This window comes from Ornithodoros turicata, chromosome 1, assembly GCF_037126465.1.
Source record: "Ornithodoros turicata isolate Travis chromosome 1, ASM3712646v1, whole genome shotgun sequence".
In the NCBI taxonomy this organism is placed as follows: Eukaryota; Metazoa; Arthropoda; class Arachnida; order Ixodida; family Argasidae; genus Ornithodoros; species Ornithodoros turicata.
In genome coordinates this window covers 230,636,758-230,654,264 of record NC_088201.1, presented here as the reverse complement: position 1 = coordinate 230,654,264, position 17,507 = coordinate 230,636,758, and the positions used below count along the sequence as shown (strand labels likewise).

Genomic DNA, 17,507 nt, shown 5'->3' with positions numbered 1-17,507 from the left:
CAAGATTGTACCGAAACAATCCACCTGGAGCATTATTCTTCAATTGGCAGTGGCATTACTATCACAACACACCACATACTGCATGTGTATGGTGCGTGTACAATGCATCAAACCTATTCTCAGGTACAGGCCAGCTGGTACGCAATTACAACATGAAACAACTGACACAGAGACCGTAAAGTCATGCCTTTTCCTCCGCGCCTCGGGTTTCATGTTATTATCCTCACATGCAGCTCAATTCGCCTGTGCTGCGCAGCATGAGCAAAAGCATATATTGTTTGTGGTCACATGACACCGAACACAAATACAGTGAAACCTTCCTATGTTGGACACCCGCGGTGCAGCCGAAGCGTCTCCTACTTATAGAGGTGTCCGAGTTACAGAATATGACGGCAACAAAAAATGGAAGAGATCACAGCTGTGAGAAATGTCCCCCTTCTTCAATTTAAGGTCCTTAGTGGTACCTTGTGGTGGTGCCTGGTAGTGGTACCTCTACCCACTCTTCACTGATAATTATTACTGATTTTAGTATATTCAATTCTGTTCAGATTCTACTCAATGGCATTACCTCTGGAGCTTTTCGAGCAGCAAGGACTTGTCTCTGAAGCGTCAGCCCACCTCTGATAGCTTTGGTGCAGTGCTCGTTCAAAGGCTCTAGACAAACTGAAGACAAGTGCTCACATAAAGAATTACAATGTAGACTGACAGCACTTGTTTTTGGACTCTAAAAACTAAAGCAACAAAATGTTGTGACCAGTATAGGGGAAAAAGGGGCAAAAGTCAAGGCCACTGGCCCATTTGGGTTTTTTTGGTGCAAAGATGGGCAGATATTGAGGTAATTTGGCCAGGGTTTTGTCCGACTTTGCAGGGAAAACCCTATCCTACTTCCAAGATAGGGAGGTGTCCGACATAGAGAATTTCGTCCCCATGTAGTTTCAATGGGAGCCTGCCCGTGCAATGAAATCGTGGGGAGTTGTCCCAGGTAGGGAGGTGTCAGACTTTGGAGGTTTTACTGTACTATAGAGCATTCTACATCATGTAATCTAACAGTTGTTCACGTTTGGATATTTTAACCATGGAATTTACCCTGCATGCACCATACCATGTCCAAACACGAACAACTGCTAGAGAGCAGCATGTACTGTTTCCGTATAGCACTTATGGCTTGCGTCCTGTGATCGAGAACAGTGATGTCTTTTTTCTGCTACAACCAGTAAACTACAGTAAAGATTTAGAAATACTGTGTCATACCATAAAGCACTATGGGAAATGGCAGTTTGAAAAACTGGAGAAGACTGTCATTAGAATGGGGGACATGTTCTACGGTGAAAATTTTTACAGTGTGTGCTGTACCACGTAATGCACTGCAGGCCTACCACAGTATGGTAACGCTCTGAATACTAATTTGCTCAAAAAAGGAATGTGTGCGTTTCTTGTACTAACTTCCCCTTATGCAAGGTTGTAGAAAAATGTTTTCGGCTAATGGGGAGGGAGAGGACATCATTCTGGAGTCTCGTTGACCTACAATGTGTCGTGTGTGAAGGTCATTTTGAAGAGTGTAGGTGGTAAAAGACTGTGTTCCCACATTCTTGGCAGTGTTGACTAATAACCATAATGAACTAGAGAGTACATTTGTTGCTTCATATATTTGTGTCATGGCAAAGTATGTAGAGATACATCTGTCTCAACATGCAGGTGCCAAAACTGCTTTTTGTGCCTAAAATATGATGAATAGTCGTCTGTTCAACACCACTAATCATGTGCCGGCCTCCATGGCCTGTCTGTGACATTCCAAAGTGATTAACATGTCCCATAGATGTGTGCAATGCTGAAGATGATTGTGTACCTTCTATGGATTCTTGTTTCAAGAAAAGTACTGTGTGATTTGCTAACAGCACCTAGCTGTACCTTCACAATTCTACATAAAAATATGTTAAGTTTCCGGAAGGAAACATCATGAAGGTCCACAGCGAAAAACCCTGAGACGAGGGATAGGAAGGGACATACACAAGGTCTCAACATAGCGTGTTTATGTCCCTTCTTGTATCTCCTCTTCAGGTTTCGCCATCATGGACACTATCACCAGCTCGCTTGCTGTTGAACCGTTCTTTCAACGATAAGGGTCACTTTCATGGACCGGATGGCAGCCAACATGCTGTCAATAAAAAGAATAATGGAAAGAGCTAAATATGATCCTTAGGCTGTGTGTGGTCATTGCTTTCTGACAAATGGTGACTTAGAATTTCAGGACAGTGCCTGCAGTGGTAGTATTCTTGTGTTCTCACCCTTGACGCCCATTGTGTGTCATCGGTCACCTGTAATCTGCTAATATGCACATAGCTAAAACAAAGTATATTTGTATTTCTTTGAATACAGTTGGTACAGCACATTGTTTTTTACATGTTATATGGAAAATATAAATAAAAAATTCTCTACTCTGCAAGTCTCCTGTCAGCTCTACAAAGCAGCTTCGAACTTCACTAGAAGCCACGTGTGAAACCTGGACCAAACTAGTGGTGAGGGTCCATATAGGTCATTGGCCACATTCACACATTCACATTCCACAGCCACATTCACATTCTGTCATAGATAGATACTATTATTATTATTATTACATCATAGGTCAGGCTTAGGTCCTGGTTGGTAGCAACGCATTTGAATCTTATTAAAAATTGGTGCAGGAGGTGACCAACATAACTAAATACACCAACTGAGTCTCACAAATTTTGTGGTGTTATACTTTTGAAACAACATTAATACGCCGCAGTGGTCTTTTCTCCTTTGTTCCTTTTAACCTAGAAATATTAGGTCTTCGGCATCACCAGCCTTAGTTGCTGATCATGCAGTTATTTACGTTGAGCAATGCAGTTTCATATTTGTTTCTCTGGACAAGCAAGCCCGCTTCCCCATTTTGATAAGAGTCTTTCAGCTTTGACAGGGCATTTGTGGACAAGGAAAACATTTGGACTATTGTGTATTTTGCTATGAAGTGCACCGTACAAGGCAGAGAACACCATCAACCATTTCCACCAAGGTTATTAAATTTGTGATAAAGTACATATACCTTTTGTCACTGACTAATTTGGTGGCAAAGTTACTTGAGTGGCAGTTGTGGAATTTTAAGCACGTGTTTAAAAAAAATAGGATATGGGAAGTGCTGACTGGTTGAACATGTGGAGTACCCAATATAATAATTGGGGCTTTACGTCGCGAGACAACTGAGTGTGGAATACACAGCACAGTGTAATGTTCCTTATTCTGGCAATGTTAGCATGGTTCAAGAAGTGGGAAATGTTGCACTACCCTTAATAACATCCGTTGGGCCCAGCAAACAGGATACACATACCCTGATCTGAAGACACTATGCCTAACTCAAAAGCAATATGAGATCGACCCGTACGTGTTTATTTGCGAAACTATTATGAATGAAATATGGCCTGTGTGGTATAGAACAATGCGCACACTCAAGTAAACATGCAAAAAATACGTATAAGGGCTCTCGACCTACATGCCGCGATGCGCTCTACGAGATAAACAACACACTACAAAACTACATCCAACACTTTTTGTGCGGGGCAACACTATTGAGCACTTTCATATAACCCACGAATGGTTCAACGAGTGCAGTTCGAGTGGTCACGATACATTCCTACGTCGTTCATTGCAGTCGCGTTATGATGCTGCACAATATATGTATCTCGTGTAACAAGCCTGGCAATCGCACGATGTGCATGGGCAGAAATACGGCCTTCTTTCTTTGAAGACCAGTCCTCTGCAGGTATATGCTCAAACGATCACCAAGTCTCACATTGTTGCTCAATCGCTGCCTGCACTTGTAGTAAAAGCAGCAAACGGGTTGACGTGAATAGCAGCTGAACGGTTGAACTGCGAAGTTCTCGAGCACATAATCATAATTTCACGCCGAAAATGTTGTTGAGGTGAGTTCGCGGTTGTTGTTTCCATCGTTCAATAGTTCTCGGGATTACCTCGGGCGAAACGCTCATCGTAGCCGGCGGCCATAACTGGATTTCCTCGCAAACGGGAGAAGACGCCAGGGAAGTCAGAGAAAGCCTCAGCTTTCATCAAATCAGACGCACGATTCTCTATCTACGTAGATGGAGCAGGTTTATCCCATCTACGTCACAAAAATGGCTGCGCCCATGACTTGTTTTGGTTTCTTTGATGAATTAATTTTCGTAATAGGAAGACAAAAGTGAGAAACGAAGGTGCGTTTCGGGGGCAGTTGGATGTGCTCGTTCTGAATATCACAACCGTTTCAACACATCGGGAAATCGGCGTAGCTGACCTTTAAAGAGTGTCAGGCTGGGAATGGCTGAGAACGGTAGTTGCAGTGGCCGATGACAGGTGGCCACATAGTTGTAAGGCATCACACCAGATGGCTCCATCCTCATGGGTATATGCATGAAAGACAGAGAAACCAAAGACACCCCAGGCGAAAATTTTTTGAACTGGTACCAGTTGAACTGTGTTATCGAACAGGGACCAGTTCAACCGGTCCCAGATCAACTGGTACCAGTTTGACAACTGGTCCCTGTTCGATAACACAGTTCACCCAGTCCCAGTTGCAACCGGTCCCAGTTGGGACTGGGACCGGTTAGAAACCAGTTGGGCCAACTGGTACCAGTTGAGACTGGGACCAGCCAGAAACCAGTTGGGCCAACTGGTAGCAGTTGATCAAACTGCTCCCTGTTCGATAACACAGTTCGCCCAGTCCCAGTTGCAACTGGACCAGTTCAACTGGGACTGGGTGAGCTGTGTTATCGAACAGGGACCAGTTCGATCAACGGGTACCAGTTGGCCCAACTGGTTTCTGGCCGGCCCCAGTCTCAACTGGTACCAGTTGGCCCAACTAGTTTCTAACCGGTCGCAGTCTCGACTGGAACTGGTTGCAAACCTCATTGTTGAGCTGGGACCGGTTGAAGTGACTTCACTTAGAGCGGCCTGTTCGGACAAGGGTTAGCTTGTATGTAACCGGTGCCCCTTTGCAGGATTGCTGTTCCCAGCAACGGCAGATCCAAAGAACTGGAATGCAAAATTGTATTTTATTTGTAGTCAAACATTACACATATTCTAATGTACATGTAGCGTAACTATAACGTAATTAAATTATAGCAGTAGATGAAGTACAGAGTTACATGGAATAGATAATACTTCATGGTTGATTGGTCCCTTGCTTGACTGCCTTGTGGACATCTTGAGTCATTTAACAATGTATTTGAGATGTTCTTAATAGCACACGATGGATCGATATTTTCCTTTGAGCCCCAGCAGCTTAAGGTTTCTGGAAAGTTGAAAAGGCACAAGTGAATATGCATTCAATTGCCACATGTAATTGTAGTGTGTGCCTGGACAGTCACTCAATTTGAGCAGTCGTGGCCCCAGAAAGTACGCGAATCTATCAACATTTCCGTTGTGCAGCAGTTGGACCTTTCAACTAAGAGATTCGCCGGCTTTCGGGGGCAATGAGAACTACTCCGGCGCACTACGCTAGTTCGACAACATCCGTGGTGTGAAGGATCTAAAACACGAGAATGAACGAAAAAAAAACATGAATGAAAAAAGTTGCTGGTAACGTTAACATAAACCGGATGTTACTCGTAAAACGGCATGCACTTGCAGGTGCCACGAATGTGACGCGGAACAAAGAGAAGAGGTTTTAGTGGAAGTAATATTTTTAAATGGTGCACAAGGGAGTAGCACTTAAGCATACAGTACTCACGATATAAAGCGGTCTCCACAGTTGTAGTCGAGCTGTAATACTATAACACCCACCCGCACGGCCGCTGGCGCTCATTGTACTGTCGCACTGTCGTAACTTTCAGACAAATCCTTTAGACTACAAAACCAACGCCTATGTCACATCACGCTAAGAACATAACAAGCAAAAATCGCTGTACAAGCACGCTGCTAAGCAAGCGACCGTTGCACAGTAAACGCATATCATTCAACGCGGGAGCAGGAACGCACAAAATACAAATATAAGAGTTCCAAAATAACTTACGTTAACACTAACGAACTTTACCAAAAATTTAAATATGATTATTTCTACTAATAAAGTTACTTTTTGATCGTTTTTATAACTTCGTCTTGCAATCTTCATATTCATATTCACCTGTCCTGGCACTGAAACCGAAACTTCCTCCCAAATATGTAAACGGGTCCAGTTCGAACTGGCACCACCTCACTTCCAGATGCTGCCAGTCCAGCTTGAACTGGTACCAGTCCACTTTCCAGTTGCCACGATCCCAGCTTGAACTGGTTGCACACATTGCCCACTTGCCACAAGGCCAGCTTGAACTGGTACCAGTTCACTTTCCAGTTACCGCCAGCCCAGCTTGAACTGGTACCTGTTCACTTCCCAGTTGCAACCAGTCCAGCTTGAACTGGTACCACAAAGTGCCCAGTTGCCACCAGCCCAGCTTGAACTGGTACCAGTTTACTTTCCAGTTGCCACCAGTTTGGTACCAGTTGGTTCCACTTGACCACCAGTTGGTGCGAACGGGGAACGAGCTGGTACCAGTTGGCTTCCCAGCTCAAATTTTCGCCTGGGACTTGTGGTGGTTAAAAATTGCAGCAAGAAAGGCACTGGTAAGCAAGTCTAAACATCTGAATGCACACACAAAACATTTGGTGAAAGGGCCTAACTGCTACGGCAAAAGCTACGCATGCGACAGCACAAAGGAAAAGGCTTTAGTCAAGTGTTTAACCCTAATCGCTGCGTTACCGGACATTGTTACAAAGCGCGACGGCTAACACAAGATAAAAACAGCAACAAAATAGTAGCACGGCACAGCAAAACAAGTCCACACATGGAGAAAACAGATCAGGAGAAATGGCAGTCGATTTTGCTTAACTGCAGCGTCACACACACAAGCCCTAACACAAGACAGCCATAAAATGCTAGGCGCAGGGTAAAGAATGAACACTGCTAAATATGCAACAACACGGGGGAAAGGCACGGCAACCGCAAACTACGAACGTCAACGAAAGCAAAAAGCGCTCCAGTCATGCAGGCAAAAAGGTTAAACAGGGCTAGGTAAAAATGTGCAAATATCAGGGAAAAGATCTAACTGCTACGTCAAAGCTACGTCACCTCTGATGTTGGCAGCCACGCCTCAACTGACTCAGCGCAGCGGTGGCGACCAACCACACGTCCTTTCCTCAGGAGAGCCAGTGCTCGAGCGGTGAAAGCTCCACCAAGGTTGCCAGATGTCAAACTCGGCAAAACATATTTAGAAAATGGCCCCAATATAGCGTACCTGTTTGATCTACTGTTGCTTACCATCCCACCGATAACGGTGGGCGGCCATCGCGAGACTGCACGCTGTTCCCACGTATGTCAGCGCATGGATTAGGTAACGTGGATGCCTCGTACGATCAAAACGATCCGAGGAATGTCTCTGGGACGTCCCTCCCCGTATGTCGTGGATGTCCGTGTGTACGAGTTTGGTCCAGTAAAAGTATAAGACGCATGAAACACCTATAGATGTAGTAGCTCACGTGATATAGGCACAGGCCCCATGGACCAGACTACGCAGCGCTGGTGTTGTCGTGCACGTAAGAATGACTGGAACGAAGCGATCTTAGCGATCTAAGGGCGATGGTTATCGCGTACGTGCGACTATTCCTCCTAGGGTAGGAAACGTAACCATCCGAGATACGTAGCATCAGGGAGGGCTCTCCAGCAGATACATATTGGATCGTCCACGTATAATCAAAGTACGAACAGTTACTGACTGCTCTTTTTACAGATATGCAACGCACAACGACAATACAGCTACGACGGGGGATACGTCCTCTTCGACATTGTGCGCGGCGACGTCGAAAACTTATGTGGTGACACCAATTTTACGGACGGCTTCGCAGACGCGCATTACATCAAGAAGTTTATGCACAGGTCATTTAAGGACTGCAGTGTGCTTTGAAGGTTTCGCCAAGTTCGTCTTGAAGACTGCTCTCATATGAGACCGTGCTTGTGGTACCATCAACAATGAAAGACAGAGTATACATATGTTATATACACGTACAGTGTCTTACTCTGTATGCTGGGAATGCCTGATGACCTGAAGCGGGAATTATTATTATTATTTTTTTTTTGTGTGTGAACATTTATTCTTTTCATGCCTCGCACACGAGAATGAGACGCTATATTCATGAGAGAACTGAAGGGACAACGGGACAAGGGGGACAAGGGGGAAGGGACAAGAAGGGACAAATACAAACACAGCTTTGAGGCTTTGTTCGTATTTGTCCCTTCTATGTTGTTCCAGCCTCAGAACATCAGCTCTCTCATGTTCAACAGTTGCCGCTTGCGTCGATCCCGTCGTATGAATGTTATGTATGTGTGAGCAAAACTGTAAGAGTGAAAGGAGGATGAGTGAGAGAGAGTGGTTCGTTTGTCCCTTCAGATGACGCACCCTTAGAAGTTGCAGAGGAGGTGTATCAGCTTAGCTCAATTGGTAGAGCCCTGGACCGGTAATCCAGAAGATGTGGCTTCGTGTCCTACAGCTGGCTAACCGTTTCAGCGACTTTCATCTTTCATATTTCATTCATTTGATGGGATAAGGTTGTATAACTCAGCCAACGTAGCAATTTTCCAGCCACACAGAGTAAGAAACAGTTATCGCATCTTTCTTCGCAAATTGTGCCCTATGTATGGCGAAAGATTTTATGTCATTCGATATATCACTGTTGACGGTTTGCTTCAAAGTATTTTCACGCATGCACACGAATTATGTACCTCGGACTCTTACAACTGCGCGTGAAATGCAGTCTCCACTCTGTAACATTCATTGATTCCCGCGCATTTGCTCCCGAAAGGGACTATTTTTTGTAGCAATGGATTTAGTCCCGAAAAGGAGTACAATTTCTTCCTCGTTTCTTAGCATATAGTATGGGGCGTATGAATGTTCTTCAGGCCGTTAACTTAACATCCGGCGGAGCACGTCTTAGGCTCCTTATGAGTGAACAGAGCTTTCTAAATTCAGAACCGCAGATGTTCTCAATATGGCTATTCCAACCTGATTAACTGATCGATTATTTAAAAGAAAAATAAATTTGACATTATCGTTACTCCCAGATATTTAACTTGGTCAGCCTTTTGAAGCATCCTGTTGTTAATGTGATAAGTGAACTCTGTGACCTGTTTCCTATTACTTATAGTCATGAACACTTACTGTAGTTAATCCTCATTCCCCACATGTCGCACCAGTCTGCAACCCTTGCAAGGTTGTCACTTAAAAGCAATGCGTCACTGGGAGATGAAAATCGCGCTGTAAATTACACAGTCATCTGCAAACAATATTACCTGTACGTTGGTATCTATGGCTTCTGTGATGTCATTAACGTAGATAAGGAAGAGCAAGGGCACTAATACCGAAGCCCGCGGCACGCCTGATAGCACACCCAATTCACCATATTTTGCGTTAGATATATCAACGTATTGACATCTGCATTTCCGGTAAAAAATGTTGTGTGACATTAAAAACAGAAAACGAGGACAGCATTCGTTGCATTCGCTTCCTTTCCTGTTGTCTGCGCTGCAACGTGGCTTTCGAGAAGGCTGACGACCTTGCTTTTTAAGTACAGGTAGGTTCAATGCTTGCTTAACGGAAGTCACCGTAGCTGGGGTTTACAAGGCCTGTGTTTTACAAGTATTTCCATCCAAGTACATTCTGTTGCAAACGTTGGACGCATTGTAAATGGCGGCAGGAGCGGAGCGGCTACAGCGGTGAAGCGACGATATACATTACCAAGTGACGTCACTAGGGGGTGTTGCCGGGGTGCGGAGCGCACTGGGTGATGTGACAGTAAGGGGTTACGTGCTGCAGCAGTACCGCTGCCTCTGCTCTTTTTCTGTAGCGAGGTGACGCCAAAAACAATATAAGAAGCCCCATAGGCGAGCATGTGACTTTTTTTCTGCGTACGATATGATACTGTTATCTATCGTCTATTGTCTGGGATGGAAAGGGACACATTATTGCGGGGGTGACGGAGCTCCACACCGGATGACGCAAGCCCTGGTGACGCCAAATGCTTGCCAATTCCTGCCTGTTGTCCCGTTTCGTTCCTGTGTAAGTGAACCAGTCCTCCTCAGGTACCCGCGGACGCGGCTGTAGAGTATGTACCACTGCGCCCATACACCATGTTGCAAACCCATTGGCCTACACCGTGCGCGCGCTCCGATTGGTCGAGAACGTTTTCAAATCGCTTCGCATTTTGTAAGCGCGCATGTGCGTAGAGCGTCTCGGCAGTTTCAGCATAATTTCGAAATGAGATGGCCGGCGTGTCGTTCTCCAGTGTTCGGCGGTGTCAATCGACAGAAGAGTTTGCAGAAATATGTTCGCGGGTTTATTCGTGCGTTATTGTGAGAGTACGGGTGTTGTGCTGTTTCTGGACGCAACTATTATCCCACGAACAATTTGTCAACTGCGGTACCGGAATGCTTCATGGGTTGGAGCGTGAAGAACAAGTTTCGGCGCCGTTCGATTTCGGGGACTGTCAACAAAGACTGGATTACGTGCCACACACAAGCTTTTCGCTTCGCTATAATGGCAGGCAGCGAAAGAAGATGCTCATCATGAAATAGTATACGCACTCATGAGTCTGGCTCAATATTAGTAATTCAACGGTGTGTTCGTTCTGCTTCATGTTCCAACTTCGTCCCAGTGTGTCAACAACGCAGTGGGCTTTGTACGCGCAGTGCACCCATGTATCAGATCTTTGAATTACTGTTTTGTATCAAATAAATCTTTATTTTACCACAAAATCGCATTAGTTATTTTGAATACCGAGAACGGCGGCAGGTCTGAAATCCAGTAGAAGCCGATGGTAGCCAGGACCTACCGAAAATCCAGCCAGACATGGAGGCTCCTGATTGGCCGACTGGTTGTGCATAATATCCACCACTTCGCAATTTCATTGGTCGTGTGCCCAGTGTTGTGGGAATTATCTCAAACTATGGGCTCTATGGGGAGCTGTTGGAGCCTGCGTGAACCTCCAATTTCTGTAACCGGTCTCGAGCCTAGATCACTTCGTTCACATCATCCCCTCCACACTCTAACAAAGCGGCCATTCACTCCGGCCGTAAAATCCCGTACGGACCCTTTCTTGCCTCCGGGCTGTTGACCCACAATTCGCATGAACCTTTAACACGTCATGCTTAACCCTTTAAATACCATGCCAATGATGAGGACGGTGCCCAGAAGTAGTACAGTATCTGCTCGAAATATCGGCGGCTCCTGTCCTGAGGCTACTCCCTTCGTAAGCGAGATCAATTGTATTATTTCGTTGTAGGCGACCGTGGGACAGTATCGATTGCGAGGAGGTGTGTTACAAAATGGTGTACTATTCCAGCATTCAAGGTACAACAATACCAGCGTGATATTCACTTGGGTTTTCTTACAGTGTGTTCCCTGTATCAACGGTCACACATACGTGTGCAAAATTACAACTGCTTCTCACATCGAGGCGTGTCTTGTGCTACTTGCTCGAACAATTGTTCGTCGGCCATTTCGTTCGAGGAACTCTCGTGCTCATGAGTAACGATGATCTTGATCGAGCTTTGCAGTGCCAGCATGTTCGAAGTTTCGAGGATTCTGCGTTGGACGTTTCGAGGACTGTGTGCCCAAAACACCACGCAGGACCGGGAAAAGGTTGGGAAGCCAACGGGACTACTGGGTCTGCAAAGGCCGGTATCGAGTGCAGGAACCCGAGGCATGCCGATAGCATCCCGGTACCACGAGAAAGGAGAAATACAAGAGGGAGAAATTGTGAGGTCGCTCCCCAAAAAATATCCGCTTGTCACCCGATTAGTGATGACGTGGCAGATGCAAAAAAAGCAAAATCATAGGATTTCACCCCGTTCATTCCCCGGCACCATGCCGATTGCCATCGCCATGACGTGGCCGTGCCTCATACGGAGCAGGCAAGCGTACTTTTGAGGCAGGGATAGGAGCAGGTATTTTTTCGGTTCGGCTTCGGATTCAGGCATATTGGTTCGGTTAGGGTTTAGCTCCGCCGAGCCGAAATTATAAGCTCGAACCAGTTCAGGTATATCGGTTCGGTTCAGGGAGAACCCCACTCCCACACACAGTGTGGGAGTGGGGGCGGAGGTGGAGCGTTGCAGCAAGTTTGTTCTCTCATCGAATACTTATCTTTTGAAGAAGTGGACGACCAAGTCCAAGCGTAAGATCGCGCTTTTCCGTTCCTTCGGAATATAGTCATTTTATAGGTATATTTATAGGCTTAGGCTTTTTTTTTTGGAGCCGCCGGCCTTTTGAAAGGAGGAACCTAACGTTTCACGGACATCCCGCCGTAATATGGACGGGAGGTCGGACGTCTGTATGACACTTCCCACACGTCACCAGGTCTCCGCCAGCCCTACCAAACGACAACGGGTGGAGAGCCCTTCCTCGGGTGATGCCAACAACTCACAAGCCGTGAATGTTCACGATAACACCATGGACACTTCGGTAGCGGGGGCTACTCAGCAGACAGACGAGATGAACGATGCCGACACTGTCACACTCTCTTCATGACCCGTTCACCACTGTCACCTAGAGGAAGAACCGTGGCGGTGGTATTCCCGTAGTGTTTCGTCAAGCAAATAGTGACTACTCCTTCTGGAAGGTCAACCCTAATGCAGTCGCCAGCGGAATACGCCTGCTAGGCCAACAACAGGTTATACACCACCGTTTCCACCGAGATGTCTCTCTCTTCGTCTCTGTCCAGTCTGAAGCGGGTGCCCGCAACCTTTTGTCAGCTCAGTGTTTAGCTGGAATCCCTATGTCACCTACAGTACCTCAATCGAACGCAAGCAAATATGGGCAAGATTTATGCTGTACCTAAAGACTACTGCAATGACGATCTCGTTCTCTACCTGAAAAACGCGGGGGTTATATCTGCAATGCGACAGATTTGGCACTCCATGGCAGAAGATGGCGGAGATGTGTTTATCCTGTTACGCAGTGCCATCCTGTCTTTCCAATCCCAAATCCCTCTTTCACAACGAATTGCCCTCGGGTTTCAGACCTTCATCGTTCACGAATACATACAAGGCCCCATACAGTGCTATAACTCTCAACGTTTTGGCCATTTTGCTCGAAATCGCAGAGGTGCTACTAGGTGTGGCATATGCGCTGGGCTTCACCGCCGATCGGATTTCAAGAATAAGGGAGAGCCAAACTGTGTTAACTGTAAATCCGGCCATCCTGCATCATTCTCTTTATGTTCCGTGAGGACCACCACCACAAAAAGACATTAAGATAGGATGTTACGCCTTCCTTCTGACGCTCCCAGGGGCGCGGCAATGCCACAGTCACGCCTCGTACGAATGAACACGACTTTCCTACACTCCCACACCGGTCTTCACAAGGCGAAAGGAGGTTGCGGAGCGCCACCGCGACGAAGCCCATCAGAATGAGCCACCAGACACACCCGAGTCCATCAAGGCAGATTACACGCACTTACGCAGGTGTAACAGATCCATCGGACATGAGAAGACAGTTAGCGCCATCAAAACCACCAGCTGTCCCTTCTCTGGCACTCTTCTCTGCTGTACCCACGGCAGTCAAGGCAATTGTCTCTGCCTTTCCTGGTGCATCGTAACTGCCCGATGTTCAAGCGCTTTTGGCATTGTAAGCATTATCTTTATCTCCGAATGATGGAAATGTATAGAAGGGCCATCGCGATGCAGTGGAATCATGGCAGCATGCGTAACAAGCTCCCTGATTATAAATTTCATCTACAACAGTACAAGTTCCCTTTCATAGCTGTATGCGAACACGGCATGGATTCTACGCATTGCCTTAATGGATACACCATCTATCGATCTCATCAATCATCTGACAGCAGAACAGCGCTATACGTTCGTAATGACCTCGTTGCTGCGCCCATAGGGTCAGTTCTTCATCGGTTTTATGATTGTCACCTGCAGGATCCGCCTTGGCCCCATGCTGTTAACGGTTTTCAGTATCTACATACGCTCCGCGGTACAGGTGCCGTGGAGTGACCTCGAACGCTAACTTTGTTCTCTGGAAGCCCCGGCGCTCGTGCTGTGTGACTTCAATGCCCATCACTCGGCCTGGGGAAGCCGAAGGACGGACGGTAGGGGAAGGAGGTTGTTGGAGGCAATGGATAATAATAACGTGTAATAACACAATAATAATATGTGCCTGCTCAACAATCGAGAGCCAACTTACATGCGATCCCGAACGTCACTCGATGTATTGGACCTCTCGTGGTGCTCAACCGACATAATTCGCCACTTGTCTTGCGCTACGGACGTCGACATTAGAGGTAGCGATCATTTTCCTCTACATGTTTCGCACGACACACTATACCCCTCTCAGCAACTACTGGACTGATTTCTTTCACAAACTGGAGACATTTTCGTGCGGGCCTCAGAACAGCTCTGTACACCGGTATGTCCCCAGAGGCTCTCTCGCAAGCAATTAGCCGCAGTATTCAGGACGCAGTGGCAAGCAGTTAACCACCTTAGGGCATTACCTCGCCGAGCAGAAAGAACGGCTCGTCGGACAGGGCGACTCACGGACATTTTGGACGCCGGATGAAAGCTAAAGTAACACGAGAACTTAAAGAGGACAGGAAGCGTTGGCGTAAGTTTTGTCACCATCTTTCACCGTTTCACCGTTTGACCAGGCCACGAAGATCTGGAAGACAATCGAGATCTAAGAAGGAGGCGCCCCCTCAAAAGAATACTCTCGCGGCCTTGGCTATTGTAGACGAAAACACGCAAGCGACGGACTTGTGTGTGATACAAACGACACCAGCGGCTGCCTCGACGACACCACTACACCGCAGTTTTGACCACAGCTTGACGGCTGAACTCCACGAAGACTGGCCCCGTCCACCGGTTGAGTTTCTACATGAACATGAAACGGCTCGGCACTTCCTACGTTCGCGTGCTCACATTCCCCGTCACCTGTTCCTCAGGAAAGTTCGATACCGCCCTGAAAGCAAGTTCTATCGAGTGTCGCAGAGGAAACGCCAGACTCTCACTGGCTCCATAGCTAAGGACATTATACCGCCGAAAGCCCCCTGGTCTCTTCCGGTACCGCCGACTTTAGTAAGCCTTCCGAACCTTCTGAAAAGAAGAGATCAGGTCCTCCCTCAAGTCGTCCGAGCCCATTTTCATGCTATAATAGACGACAAGTTTTCTACGTTAATGGCAGCATATACAGATGGCGCATCCCGCAAAAACAAGTCCGCCTGAGCATTCGTCATACCATCCAAAGGCATAATACAGCTCCCCGCAGCCTTAACTTGAACGCCGCTTCGCGTGCCGGAGAAGGAGGAGAGACACCCTAGTGGGATTCAGCTGAACTATTGGGAGAGCGCGTTTCGGGCTGTTCCACTCGCGTGTAGGGGTTTTGGTTGTTGCTCAAACGCCTCGAAGGCAGGCGGGGGTTGCTGTTGTCGGGATGGCGATTGTTTGTGTTGCCTATGTGAGATGTACGCTGGATGATATCGGTAATATCGACGATATTCGAGACATAGACGCATTGACAGATAAGAATGCGCGACAATGGATTAGTAGTGATGCTGTATCAACTCGAGACGAAATAGATCAAGTCGAAATTAAGTCAGCCGTACTGGGTGCGAGCAGTGATCTCCGCATTATGACGTAGGGCACCGAAACGGAGATTAAAACAGCACAACTTGTGCATTTTCATGTCGCTACGCTTGCGAGTGTTCTTGACACTCAATACATCCTTGCGTAAAGAGGCTCCGCATAGATATAACCTATAGTCTGCATAAACTACTATAACGTTTAACATACGACTTCAGAGAGAAAAGTAACACGTACAGTTCCAAACGACTTGAAGCTCTTTACCCGGCGACGTCTGAATGCCCCAAACTGCTGGGCAGCATCTCAAGGCATGGGTTAGTCCCGGGATTGTCCGAATATGTGCAAGGATGTATTGACCGTCAAGAACACTTGCAAATGTAGCAACATGAAAGGTACAAGCTGTCCTGTTTCAGTTGGCACCTACTACGGCTGACTTCATTTCATTCTTTTCTGACTCAAATAAATGTGTGTTGCGCCTCGTTTGACCTTGTTATCATCAGCAATGGTGTAGAACATCGCCACTAAAGGAGATCAAACTTGACAGTCACAGAATAAAATTGTTTTATCCCTGTTTATTTCGTCTCGAGTTGAAACAGCATCATTGCTGATCCATTCGGATGCACACAATAATTGCCCAAGCAGCAAAATGTACTGAAAGTCGAGTGCAATAGGGGTGGACGGGTAGGTGGAAGGCCTTGAACAGACTGATGAAACTAAAGAACACTGATAAGACACATACCGTCCACCCCTATTGCACTCGACTTTCAGTACATTGTGCTGCTTGGGTGTTAGCTGTCAACGCGGCCATGCCTCGAATATCGCCGAGATTACCGGTATCATCGAACATACATCTCACATAAATAACACAAACAATCGCAATCCCGATAACAGCGTCTTCGGAAAAAAACGCCCACCTGCCTTCGCGGCGTTTGAGCAATAACGGACATCCCTACACGCGAGTGGAACAGACAGAAACGCGCTCTCCCAATAGTTCAGCTGAATCCCACTAGGGTGTCTGCGCTCCTTCTCCGCCACGCGAAGCGGCGTTCAAGTTAAGGTTGCGGGGAGCTGTACTATGCCTTTGGATGGTATGACGAATGCTCAGGCGGACTTGTTTTTGCGGGATGCGCCATCTGTATATGCTGCCATTAACGTAGAAAACTTGTCGTCTATTAGAGCATGAAAATGGGCTCGGACGACTTGAGGGGGACCTGATCTCTTCTTTTCAGAAGGCTCGGAAGGCTTACTAAAGTCGGCGGTACCGGAAGAGACCAGGGGGCTTTCGGCGGTATAATGTCTTTAGCTATGGAGCCAGTGAGAGTCTGGCGTTTCCTCTGCGACACTCGATAGAACTTGCTTTCAGGGCGGTATCGAACTTTCCTGAGGAGCAGGTGACGGGGAATGTGAGCACGCGAACGTAGGAAGTGCCGAGCCGTTTCATGTTCATGTAGAAACTCAACCGGTGGACGGGGCCAGTCTTGATGAAGTTCAGCCGTCAAGCTGTGGACAAAACTTCGGTGTAGTGGTGTCGTCGAGGCAGCCGCTGGTGTCGTTTGTATCACACACAAGTCCGTCGCTTGCGTGTTTTCGTCTACAATAGCCAAGGCCGCGAGAGGATTCTTTTGAGGGGGCGCCTCCTTCTTAGATCTCGATTGTCCGCCAGATCTTCGTGGCCTGGTCAAACGGTGAAAGATGGTGACAAAACTTACGCCAACGCTTCCTGTCCTCTTTAAGTTCTCGTGTTACTTGAGGTTTCATACAGCGTCCAAAATGTCTGTAAGTCGCCCTGTCCGACGAGCCGTTCTTTCCGCTCGGCGACGAAATGCCCTAAGGTGTTTAATTTCTTGCCACTGCGTCCTGAATACCGCGGCTAATTGCTTGCGAGAGAGCCTCT

At 47.0% G+C, this 17,507-nt stretch overlaps 1 protein-coding gene and 1 long non-coding RNA gene across 4 annotated transcripts in view; one reads left to right on the top strand and one right to left on the bottom strand.

Annotated features, from left to right (window-relative positions):
• Positions 1-8,037, top strand: part of LOC135377144 (uncharacterized) — a 90,420-nt gene extending 82,383 nt beyond the window's left edge. For all 3 annotated transcript variants that reach the window (XM_064609443.1, XM_064609441.1, XM_064609442.1), the window contains one exon: positions 7,773-8,037. In XM_064609443.1, the coding sequence (XP_064465513.1) occupies positions 7,773-7,946 (174 nt within the window). In that variant the 3' untranslated portion in view covers positions 7,947-8,037. The remainder of the gene's footprint in view (positions 1-7,772) is intronic.
• On the bottom strand, positions 5,045-5,837 carry LOC135377143 (uncharacterized). Its single transcript, XR_010418061.1, has 2 exons — positions 5,741-5,837; positions 5,045-5,302 (listed from the first exon to the last, which is right to left on the bottom strand). It is a non-coding gene; the product is annotated as an uncharacterized LOC135377143 (long non-coding RNA).
• Positions 8,038-17,507: the final 9,470 nt, after the last annotated feature.